This window comes from Electrophorus electricus, chromosome 21, assembly GCF_041902795.1.
Source record: "Electrophorus electricus isolate QZ-2024a chromosome 21, ASM4190279v1, whole genome shotgun sequence".
NCBI classification, from domain to species: domain Eukaryota; kingdom Metazoa; phylum Chordata; class Actinopteri; order Gymnotiformes; family Gymnotidae; genus Electrophorus; species Electrophorus electricus.
Genome location: NC_137517.1, coordinates 285,001 through 299,593, shown reverse-complemented (window position 1 = coordinate 299,593; position 14,593 = coordinate 285,001). Strand labels below are relative to the sequence as shown.

The window sequence follows — 14,593 nt, the reverse complement described above, 5'->3', positions numbered from 1 at the left end:
TAATTACCACAACCTACTGTACGCAGGCACGAAATATAATGGTGTCTTTGTTTCGTGTATTTGTACGAAATCTTAGCACATAAACGCACCACACACACACACACACACACACACACACACACACACACACACACACACACACACACACAGCTGAGCTAGGAGGAGAGCAGAGGCTTTAGGTTTGACATTGTAGTACAGTGGCTTCATGTAGAAATGACTGAAATGTGTTTAAAATGTATTTAAATGTTTTCTGTTATCTCTTAATCTGCTAAATCTGGGGCAAGAAACGTCCCCAAACAACAGAACAAGTGTTCATAGTGTAGACAAGCTCAGGACTAGTGACAGCAAGCAGGCTCATGCCTCCTCCCTCATTGTGTTCACCAGCTCAGAAAGCAATCTGAAGTAAATTAAAATGATTCCAGTTTATATTCTCCAAAACACCGTACAGTATTCTCTCACTGCCAGAGGAGGTTCAGACTCTGCACACACACTGATCTAATCGTCCTTATATCATGAAACTAATTTTTAATACAAACTTGAAATACATGCTCAATGTAGCCAAAAGCTTTCTTACTTTGTGCCCTGCCCTTTCTACACACTATACCCTACTCTGTCTCTCCCTCTCTCCCTCTTTCAGATGAGGTGGGGGCTTTGGTGTTTGACATTGGCTCGTTCTCCATTAGAGCAGGTTATGCTGGAGAAGACTGCCCGAAGGTACATCCATCCATTCACAAAATAATCCATCAAAGATCACCCATCCATCCACTTACTTCATCCATCCAATCATCCAATCAAATTTAATTTATACAGTGCTTTTTACAACAGATGTCACAAAGCAACTTTACAAATGCCAGAGTCCAAGCCCCCAGTGAGCAACACAAGGGCAACAGTGATGAGGAAAAACTCCCTAGAGCATGAGGAAGAAACCTTGAGAAGAACCAAGACTCAAGGGGGGAGCATCCTCCTCTGGCCTCCTCCATCCATCCATCCATCCATCCATCCATCCATCCATCCATTCACATCATCCATCCATATATCCATCTATCCATCCACTCATCATCCATCCATCCATCCATCCATCCATCCATCCATCCATCCATCCATCCATCCATCCATCCATCCATCCATCCATCCATCCATCCATCCATCCATCCATCCATCCATCCATCCATCCATCCATCCATCCATCCATCGCTTCATCCGTCCATTTGCTATATCTTAGCCCTTTGCAGCTTTCAGTTTTATAGGTGCATTATTAATAAAAAGCCATGTATTGAAAGGCAGGGTACACACATCATCACACAGAACATCACTCCTACATCACACCATATCACACACATCACCCCTACATTACACACCACATCTCCTCTACATCACACACCATATCTCCTCTACATCACACACATCACCCCTACATCATCACACCATATCACCCCTACATCACACCATATCACCCTTACATTACCCCTACATCACACATCACCCCATCACCCCTACATCACCCCTACATCACACATCACCCCATCTCCCCTACATCACATCAAACACCCCTACGTGTGAAGTATAGTGTCTTAACTTTGCTGCCCTATACATTCTCTCCTGTTCTGTGCAGTCTCTATGAAGTATTGTACTGAGTATTTCCCCAGTGTATATTCTGATTGCTTGTTACCAACCTGTTTTGTTTCTTTGGTGCTTCCTGATTTGCCTGCTTGTTTGATTGTCTTCTGGTTTCTACCCTGGACTGGTTCTTCTCTGAGACTCTGGTTAAGCCCCTTTGATTTGATCACCTTACTGCTTTGGCTTTATCCTTTGACTGTTTCATCATTACCATTGTGGATTACTCCACTATGAGTAAAAAACTAATATTTTAATCATATATATTCCATAATGTCTCATATCGCATCATCCCTACATCACACACACTATCACACATTACAACACAGTATACATCACATCTCACCCCACTTCACATGGTACATCCCTATATCACATCCCACATACCCACATCATCCCACACCTCTTGATTCCTTGATGACTGTGGACCTTGCGTCACTGTTGAAAACATTACCACATAAGCCTGTTGTAATGATTATATGACTCCCTGATGGCATGTATTTTGCACAGTTGTTATAATTAAATGTTACAATAACATTTGCATCAGCATCGGCTCAGCAGTGACATCATCTCAGCAGTGACATCAGTATAGCAGTAGTGATATCATCATAGTGGTGATGTTATCTCAGTAGTGACAGCACCATAGCAGTGACTTAATCCCAGCAGTGACATCAGCATAGCAGTGACATCAGCATAGTGGTGACTTTATCTCAGCAGTGACATCACCATAGCAGTGACGGTGTCTCAGAAGTGACATGAGCATAGCGGTGATGGTATCTCAGAAGTGACATGAGCATAGTGGTGATGGTATCTCAGAAGTGACATCATCATAGCAGTAACTTTAAAATCAAGGCAAACGTAAACAAACCTGCAGCAGAATCTCTACTGATACTCAAACCCAAATGTCAGAGTGAGAGAAAAGATAAGGAGAGAGAGCTGGTGATTGTTCTGGTGAATGTCAGTTGCATGTCAGAAGAACTAAAACACTGTAGTGCTGCTGTAGTAGACACACATGTGTGACTGAGGGCCTGCTGGGTCCGTTTAGGGTTTCATTAACGCCTGCCACCTGCAGGCAGACTTCCCCACCTCCTTAGGAGCGCATGTAGAGGAGGAAGGGCCGGCAGAGATGGGGTCAGAACAAGAAAATACCAGTGGGCGGAGCTTCTACCTGGACACCACTGCACTTCATGTACCACGCGCTGGAGTAGAGCTGATATCACCACTAAAGAACGGAATGAGTATAAAACACACACACACACACACACACACACACACACACACACACACACACACACACACACACACACACACACTTATACACACACAAAAACTACACCCATGCACAATAACACAGACGCCAATAAAGAACACAATGAGTATGCCACACAGACACACATTACACTAATAAATTAAATGAGTACAACAAACACATGCACATACATGCAATCACATACACACATACCACTAAAGAACAAATGAATATAACACACACATGCACGCACATACAAACACTACTAAAGAACAGATCAATTATGACTCACAAAATACACCAGCACACACCACATATAAATACATGTAAACATGTGTGTCTGTGCAGTTGAGGAGTGGGAGGGGTTCCAGGCCATAATGGATCATGTTTACAGCAAACACATCAAATCAGAACCCAGCCTGCATCCTGTGCTCATGTCTGAGGCCCCGGTGAGCACACACACACACACACACGACCACATGACTAATGACCATATGGCTCCCTCTCCCAAACACACACAGATACATTCAAACTCACACACACAAGCACACACAAACTCTTAATGACCTTTTTGCTGTGTGTGTGTTTTTCAGTGGAACTCGCGTGCTAACAGAGAGAAGCTGACTGAACTGATGTTTGAGCATTACAACATTCCTGCCTTCTTTCTGTGCAAGACTGCAGTCCTCACAGCGTATCCAATCACACGCACTGTCACTGCACCATTAACCAATCACACATCACTGTCACTGCATCATTAACCAATCACACGGACTGGCACTACAGTATGAATCACATCCGCCAGTCCATCAGCTGTGTATATGTTGAATTAAATAAACTAGAGACTGGGCCATTTATATTAGGTAAGAGGGTTAGGGTAAGCCCTAACCCAAATCAATCATTTATATTAGGTAGAGGTCAGAGGGTCAGTGTTAAGGTTGGACTTTGATAGTTTCTGTCTGTTGTCCCTTTTATTCAGATTACCCCTGTTTGACCTGTGTTTGACCCAGCTTTGGGCCTTGTTAGGGATGCCTGTGATCCTGCATGGCTCTGTCACTGTGTCACTTATTAAATCTTGAGCCTAGTTGCTTTCTCAGTTCCCTGATTCCATTTAACCATTCAAAATCAGTGGCTGGGCCAAACACAGTGAGTTTGCGGGTTTGGAGTTTAGATCAAAGTTTGGGGTTGGAGTTAGTAGGGTCAGATGTTGGAATAGTAGTGTAAGAATGTGGCAATTTGGGGATATAATGACCAGAGTTTCAAATAACATTAGGGATGGAGGGTGTCTCTCATATTGAGCTTTAACATGATTGACTGCAGCTTTGCAAATGGGCGTGCTACTGGGCTGGTATTGGACAGCGGGGCAACACACACAACTGCAATCCCAGTGCATGATGGGTATGTACTGCAGCAAGGTAAGTTCTGCTAACTAATCTACAACACACAAGCTGCACCAACATTATTCCCGCTTACTTCACATTATTCTGATGCTATCAACCACACCCTGGAAGTGTGTTTGTACAGTGCAATACTGCATTTCAGTGGTGGTAATTTACTGGCATTAAATATGAACATTTCTTGGAGGTATCTGAAGCCATGGTGTTGTTCCGTACCCCTGTCCGAACGCCGGCCTCAAACCACTGTCCCAGGTCAATGATGCAGAGTTATAATTTAACCTTAATCCTAACCCTAATCTAACCAAAGACCACTGACCCAGTTCAATGATCCAGAGAGTTACCACTTTTCCACTTGCATGGTACCAGTGCAGATGCCAAAATCTCAAATAGTTCCACTTTTCCACCACAAAAATATTTTCTTGACCAGAAAAGTCAGTTCATACAGACTCCATGAAAGTGCTGGCCTGGAACCAATGAATCTGTAACGCACAGGGATGAAGAGTGCGGCCCTGACGTCAACACGTAAGGTGGAGGTGGTATCAGACAGGTGTAGAGTACTGGTGGAGGTGGTATCAGACAGGTGTAGAGTACTGGTGGAGGTGGTATCAGACAGGTGTAGAGTACTGGTGGAAGATGTCGTACCTACAAGAATTCTTTTGGGATTATAAATGTTAAACCTTGTACACTTCCATTTCCAACAATTAATTAGTCCACAAAGGATTCGGTGTTGCTTATTTTAACCTGTGTTCAGTTGGAGTGTGTGTGTGTGTGTGTGTGTGTGTGTGTGTGCGCGTGTGTGTGTGCGTGTGTGTGCGTGTGTGTGTGTGTGTGTGTGTGTTAACCTGTGTTCAGGTATAGTGAAATCTCCACTGGCTGGGGACTTCATCACAATGCAGTGCAGAGAGATGTTCCAGGAGATGAACATCGAGATCATCCCTCCCTACATGATCGCCTCTAAGGTATCTCTTAACCCTAAATACCCCACTAAATACTCCCATCACTAAATACCCCACTAAATACCCACTTCACACTGTCACCCTACTAAATACCCCATCATTAAATATCCTACTAAATACCTCATAACTAAATACCCCATCACACAGTCACCATATTAAATACCCCATCACACTGTCACCCTACTAAATACCCCATCACTGAATACCCTACTAAATACCCCATCACTGAATACCCTGTCTCCCTGTTAAATACCCCATCACACCGTCACCCTACTAAATACCCCATCACACTGTCACCCTAATAAATATCCCCATCACACTCTCACCTTCTACCCCAGGAGTCTGGTGCAGAAACACCTTCTGTCCCAGCAGTCTGGTGCAGAAACACCTTCTACCTCAGCAGACAGGTGTAGAAACACCTTCTACCTCAGCAGACAGGTGTAGAAACACCTTCTGCCCCAGCAGTCTGGTGTAGAAACACCTTCTGTCCCAGCAGTCTGGTGCAGAAACACCTTCTGCCCCAGCAGTCTGGTGCAGAAACACCTTCTGCCCCAGCAATCTGGTGTAGAAACACCTTCTGCCCCAGCAATCTGGTGTAGAAACACCTTCTGCCCCAGCAGACAGGTGCAGAAACACCTTCTGTCCCAGCAGTCTGGTGCAGAAACACCTTCTGCCCCAGCAGACAGGTGCAGAAACACCTTCTGCCCCAGCAGTCTGGTGTAGAAACACCTTCTGCCCCAGCAGTCTGGTGTAGAAACACCTTCTGCCCCAGAGCTGTAGCTTTTGTCACTTTCCTTCCATCTGACACCTTCCACTGAGGACTGGAGACTCTACACTATTAACCCAAACCCAACTTTCGTTTTAGAGATGCACGATATATCCTTGGCTGATATATTTGCCAATATGTGGATTTTTTTACTCATTGTTGGAATTTTAGCCAATATCACGACTGATAACCTGCCACCTTTTTATGCTTGTGCACATGCACTGACACACACAGCTACACCCAGACTCCAACACAAATGTCTGATGCATGGATGTTTTTCACCAATACTGTAGTGGACAACAGAATTGCAGTTTGCATTTAATGTTCAGCTGAGATATGGTGGGGGGTCAATAATCAAACTAATGGAATCCATCCTTCAGGATTCGCCATTCCAACGAAATATATGCAGTATAAAGGGGTTGTCGCACCAGGAGCACCTATACAACACATATTTAAATTTGGCAGGACATTTGCTAAAGACTAAAGTCATCAGAGTTAAAATCACAGTTTATGGATCTTGGTTTACATTTAACTGATGCTTTTGTCCAGAGCAACTTACAATTATGACTGAAAACAACTTGAGCACTTAAGCGTTAAGGGCCTTGCTCAGGAGCAACTTAGCAGTCATGGGATGTTAACTGGAAACCTTCCGATTTCAGTTAAAGAACCTTCACCGTTGAGCTACCAATCCCATGCCTTTGGGGATTCTGCCAACACTCTCCAAAGTCGTCCGTGTTCTTGCTGGCTATGTATGATATAGTTGCCGCACATGTACATGACCCAATGAAAGCTAATGTCTGTGATGTTAGCGTTACCACAGATATATGACTTCAGATGTCATCCTGATGAGTTTGCTAAGCTTAACCGTTCAGTGGTTGGATGAAGATTTGCAGGCACATTTCTCACTTCACACACAGCATCTGCAGCAGTTCCCGGTGGCTAGTGGAAGCTAACGAAGGACATGGCGCCCGCTGTGATCAGAAATAACGGCGGTAACGCTGGTAAGGCGAAGGCTCTGGAGGAGTGTGGGCTCCCTGGCTTGACCTGAATGGTGCGTATTCTACAGCGAGCTATAACGAAGCATTTCAGACTGCGTGTCCATCACGAGAAACTCGCGGGTCAGTTTAAGCACGACCATCTCAAAGAAGTACAGATGCAACTAATGCGCTCCAGCTAGACATTTCCACAAGGTGCAACAGCACGTTTTACCAGATGAGGAGTTTGTCGGAGCAGAAGTGAGAACTAACTGCATATGCGACACCCGCGAGTCTTCCCATAAACCAATGAATGCCCACTTCATTAACTTAAGCTCATTAAGCAAACAAATTTAAATCTGTAGTTAGTTCCGTCTCACCTGTAACAGTAAACAAGGACATGAAACTGGCTGTATGACTTCTGTTTGACATGCCTGATGAATGGCCATAAAACGGCTAAATTGCATCTAGTAACACTAGTGTGTCAAACTTCTCTTGGACTCAAAGTCACTGGGGTATTGGAGGAAGACCGAATGTGGTTTACGTGCTCTCACCTGGGCTGCGCGTTCTCCAGCCCGTTCACACCGCGCTGATCATTTGGTCGAGGAGGATCCGCAGGGTCGCGGATCCTGTTTGCAGACAAAACTCTGTCTCTCATGCTCTGTGTAATGTTGTTTCACACTCCATTTTATCTGAACCCTTGCAACGAAAAACCACACATGTCCATTTACTATTTATCCACATTCTACAAAATAAAAACAATCTAAAGCATTATTGCAAGTTTTAATTGAAAATACATATATAAATGAAGGCAAAGATAAATAAAGCATATTTAGAATTTTAATGTAATTTAAATGTAAAAGTTGTACAAAATCAACTAAATTAATTACACAAAAAATTGGAAATGGCTGTGTGAATCTGTGGAGTGCCGCGAGCCACGTACAGAAAAAGACTTATGGCAAAATGAAAGTAAAACATAATGAACTGTGCGTAGGGTGACAAGCATCAGGTGCTGCAAGTCACATGGTAACAGGTTAACAAGGGGCATGGCTACAAAACAAGGGAACCCAACCCAAACACAAGCATGTGGCGGGCCTGACCACGTGAGTCAGGACTCTGTGTCGTGACAAGCTGATAAAGGTTTTTCATTTCTAGGGCTCAAAATGGCTCTCTACACACTTCCCAGTCATATGGTTCTCTACACACTTATTTAATTCCCAACAACAGGGTTTTGTAGATGTTTATTTGTTCTTGTTGCTGCCTGTACCAATTCAAAGCTAAAAAGTCTGGTTTCTCTCCTTATTCTTGGCAGAACCATGTAAGCAGGTTGGGTGGGTCTCTCCTGAGCTGCTCTACTGGTTTCATCAGTGTTTGACTGTAGAGGTAGTATTGATGAGGTTAGGATTAGGGTTGACTGTATGGTATTGGATGGTATTGGATGGTATTTGTTGAGGTGCCTGGTTTCCTCCATACATTTCGCAAATAACCGTGGACAAATAGTTCAATCTTCATTGGACCAGTGGCTTGTGCTTCTCATGGTTTGAGAGGTGTTTAGGTACCTTTCAGAAAGTTAAGCAGGCTCGAATATCCTTTTAGTGAAGGATGGCATCCATCTGACTGCTCTACCATAAAGGCCTGACTGGTGGAGAGCTGCACTCATGGAAGTCTTCATTAAAGGTTCTCCATCTCCACAAAGGAACTCTGGATCTTCTTCACAGTGACTGTTGGGTACTGTCAATGCTGCAGAAATTTTCTTGACCTCATGACTTGTGTTTCATTCTGACCATTCTCTGAGTCCTTACACAGACAGGTGTGTGCCTTTCCTAATAAAGTGTGATCAGTTCAGTTAGATGAGGGTGGAGTTCAGTGAGGATGTAGAAACATCTCCAGAGCCAAATCTAGCATCATAACAATGTGTCTGAATATTTATGTACATGCAATATTTCAGTCATATATTCTACATTTACACTGCATTCCAAAGAACAGTTTGCGTTTATCATTGAAGAGTATTCTTTGTAGACTGATGAACAAAAATAACTGAATGTCTGAAACATACGGAAAGGACCCGAAGACCTCCTTATGCACTGTATATTTATAATAATATCTTATTAAGAATGTTGTTAATGTTCCAATGATTGCTTGCTTTCTCAGGAAGCTGTGAGAGAGGGTGCTTCTCCCATCTGGACAAAGAAAGACAAGATTCCTCCTGTCACCAAGTCCTGGCACACATATATGTGCAATGTGAGCCCAAACACACACAAACACACACACACACACACACACACACCACATCACACACACACACACACACACACACCATGCCATACCATACGACACACACCACACACACACACCACACCACACACACAACACAACACACCACACCACACCACACACACACACCACACCACACACACACACGCAAATACACACCACACCATACCACACACACACCACACCATACCACACACACACACACACACACCACACCACACACACACACACCACACCATACCACACACACACATCACACCACACCACACACACACACACACACACCACACCACATCACACACACACACACACACACACCACACACACACACCACACCATATCACACACACACCATACCACACACACCACACCATACCACATCACACACACACACCACACCATACCACACACACACCACACCACACCACATTACACACACACATACACACACACACACACACCACGCCATACCATACGACACACACCACACACACCACACCATACCACACACAAACACCACACCACACCACACACACACACCACACCACACACACACACACCACACCATACCACACACACACCACACCACACACAAACCACACAACACACACACACCACACCATACCACACACAAACACCAAACCATACCACACACACCACATCTCACACACACACACACACACACACACACACACACACCACACACACACACACACCACACCACATCACACACACACACCACACCATATCAGACACACACCATACCACACACACCACACCATACCACACACACACCACACCACATCACACACACACACACACACACCACACCATATCAGACACACACCATACCACACACACACACACACGCACATACACACACACACCACACCATACCACACACACACCACACCACATCACACACACACACACACACACACACACACACACACACACCACGCCATACCATACGACACACACCACACACACACACCACACCACACACACACAACACACCACACCACACCACACACACACGCACATACACACACACCACACCATACCACACACACACCACACCCAAACACACATACACACACACCACACCACACACACACACACACACCACACCACACACACACACAAACCACACCATACCACACACACATCACACCACACACACACACACACACCACACCACACACACACACCACACCATATCACACACACACCATACCACACACACACACACACGCACACACACACACCACACCACACACACACACCACACCATATCACACACACACCATACCACACACACACACACACGCACACACACACACCACACCATACCACACGCACACACCACACCACACCACATTACACACACACATACATACACACACACACACACACACCACGCCATACCATACGACACACACCACACACACTACACCATACCACACACAAACACCACACCACACACACACACCACACCACACACACACACACCACACCATACCACACACACCACACCACACACACCACACCACACACAACACCACACCACACACACACACCATACCACGCACACACACCACACCACACACACACACCACACACACACACCACACCATACCACACACAAACACCAAACCATACCACACACACACACACACACACATCATACCACACACACCACACCACACACACACAAACACACACACACACACCATACCACATACACACACACACACACACCACGCCATACCATACGACACACACCACACCATACCACACACAAACACCACACCACACCACAAACACACTTATTTAATTCCCAACAACAGGGTTTTGTAGATGTTTATTTGTTCTTGTTGCTGCCTGTACCAATTCAAAGCTAAAAAGTCTGGTTTCTCTCCTTATTCTTGGCAGAACCATGTAAGCAGGTTGGGTGGGTCTCTCCTGAGCTGCTCTACTGGTTTCATCAGTGTTTGACTGTAGAGGTAGTATTGATGAGATTAGGATTAGGGTTGACTGTATGGTATTGGATGGTATTGGATGGTATTTGTTGAGGTGATGCTCAGTGCCTGGTTTCCTCCATACATTTCGCAAATAACCGTGGACAAATAGTTCAATCTTCATTGGACCAGGGGCTTGTGCTTCTCATGGTTTGAGAGGTGTTTAGGTACCTTTCAGAAAGCTAAGCAGGCTCGAATATCCTTTTAGTGAAGGATGGCATCCATCTGACTGCTCTACCATAAAGGCCTGACTGGTGGAGAGCTGCACTCATGGAGGTCTTCATTAAAGGTTCTCCATCTCCACAAAGGAACTCTGGATCTTCTTCACAGTGACTGTTGGGTACTGTCAATGCTGCAGAAATTTTCTTGACCTCATGACTTGTGTTTCATTCTGACCATTCTCTGAGTCCTTACACAGACAGGTGTGTGCCTTTCCAAATAAAGTGTGATCAGTTCAGTTAGTTGAGGGTGGAGTTCAGTGAGGAGTTCATACCACACACACATCACACCACACACACACACCACACCATATCACACACACCATACCACACACACACACACACACGCACATACACACACCACACCATACCACATCACACACACACACACCACACCACATTACACACACACATACACACACACACACACACACACCACACCATACCACAAACACACCACACCACACCACATTACACACACACATACACACACACACACACACACCACGCCATACCATACGACACACACCACACACACCACACCATACCACACACAAACACCACACCACACACACACACCACACCATACCACACACAAACACCACACCACACACACACACCACACCATAGCACACACACACCACACCATAGCACACACACACCACACCACACACAACACCACACCACACACACACCATACCACACACACACACCACACACACACACACACACACCACACCATACCACACACAAACACCAAACCATACCACACACACACACACCACATCTCACACACATACACACACACACCACACACCACACCCCCCCCACACACACACCACACCACACCACATCACACACACACACACCACACCATATCAGGCACACACCATACCACACACACACACACACACGCACATACACACACACACCACACCATACCACACACACACCACACCACATCACACACACACACACACACACACACACACCACGCCATACCATACGACACACACCACACACACACACCACACCACACACACAACACAACACACCACACCACACACACACACACGCACATACACACACACCATACCATACCACACACACACCACACCACACACACACACACACACACACACCACACCACACACACACACACAACACACCATACCACACACACATCACACCACACACACACACACACCACACCATACCACACACACATCACACCACACACACACACACACACACACACCACACCACATCACACACACACACCACACCATATCACACACAATAACACACACACACACACACAAGCACATACACACACACCACACCATACCACACACACCACACCACATTACACACACACATACACACACACACACACACACCACACCATACCACACACACACCACACCACACCACATTACACACACACACACACACACACACCACGCCATACCATACGACACACACCACACACACCACACCATACCACACACAAACACCACACCACACCACACACACACACCACACCACACACAACACCACACCACACACACCATACCACACACCACACCATACCACACACAAACACCAAACCATACCACACACACACACACATCATACCACACACACCACACTACACACACACATACCCCCACCCCACACCACACCACACACAAACACACACACACACCATACCACATACACACACACACACACACACACACACCACGCCATACCATACGACACACACCACACCATACCACACACAAACACCACACCACACCACACACACACACCACACCACACACACACACCACACCATAGCACACACACACCACACCATACACACCACACCACACACAACACCACACCACACACACACACCCCACCACACACACACCACACACAAACACCACAACATACCACACCACACACACACACCACACCATACCACACACAAACACCACACCACACCACACACAAACACACACACACCATACCACACACACCACTCCACACACACATACACACAAACACACACACACACCATACCACACACACACCACACCATACCACACACAAACACCAAACCATATCACACACACACACACACACACACACACCATACCACACACACCACAACACACACATACCACACAACACAACACACCACACACACACACACACACATCACACCATACCACAAACACACCACACCACACCACATTACACACACACATACACACACACACACACACACCACGCCATACCATACGACACACACCACACACACCACACCATACCACACACAAACACCACACCACACCACACACACACACCACACCATAGCACACACACCACACCATACCACACACACACCACACACACCACACCACACACAACACCACACCACACACACACCATACCACACACACACACCACACACACACACACACCACACACACACCACACCATACCACACACAAACACCAAACCATACCACACACACACACCACATCTCACACACATACACACACACACCACACACCACACCCCCCCACACACACACCACACCACATCTCACACACACACACACCACACCATATCAGGCACACACCATACCACACACACACACACACACGCACATACACACACACACCACACCATACCACACACACACCACACCACATCACACACACACACACACACACACACACACACACACACCACGCCATACCATACGACACACACCACACACACACACCACACCACACACACAACACAACACACCACACCACACACACACACACGCACATACACACACACCATACCATACCACACACACACCACACCACACACACACACACACCACACCACACACACACACACCACACCATACCACACACACACCACACACACACACACACCACACCATACCACACACACATCACACCACACACACACACACACACACACCACACCACATCACACACACACACCACACCATATCACACACACACAATAACACACACACACACAAGCACATACACACACACCACACCATACCACACACACACCACACCACATTACACACACACATACACACACA

General features: G+C 46.0%; 1 protein-coding gene across 2 annotated transcripts in view; it reads left to right on the top strand.

The window, feature by feature from the left end:
• Positions 1–14,593, top strand: part of actl6b (actin-like 6B) — a 45,588-nt gene that overhangs the window by 1,875 nt on the left and 29,120 nt on the right. Inside the window, exons 2-8 of one of the 2 annotated variants that reach the window (XM_035521504.2) lie at positions 638–714; positions 2,687–2,852; positions 3,212–3,312; positions 3,457–3,554; positions 4,181–4,275; positions 5,110–5,216; positions 9,105–9,194. In XM_035521504.2, coding sequence (XP_035377397.1) covers positions 638–714; positions 2,687–2,852; positions 3,212–3,312; positions 3,457–3,554; positions 4,181–4,275; positions 5,110–5,216; positions 9,105–9,194 — 734 coding nt within the window. Of the gene's footprint in view, positions 1–637; positions 715–2,659; positions 2,853–3,211; positions 3,313–3,456; positions 3,555–4,180; positions 4,276–5,109; positions 5,217–9,104; positions 9,195–14,593 lie in introns of both variants that reach the window. The other variant, XM_035521503.2, reaches the window with a different exon arrangement.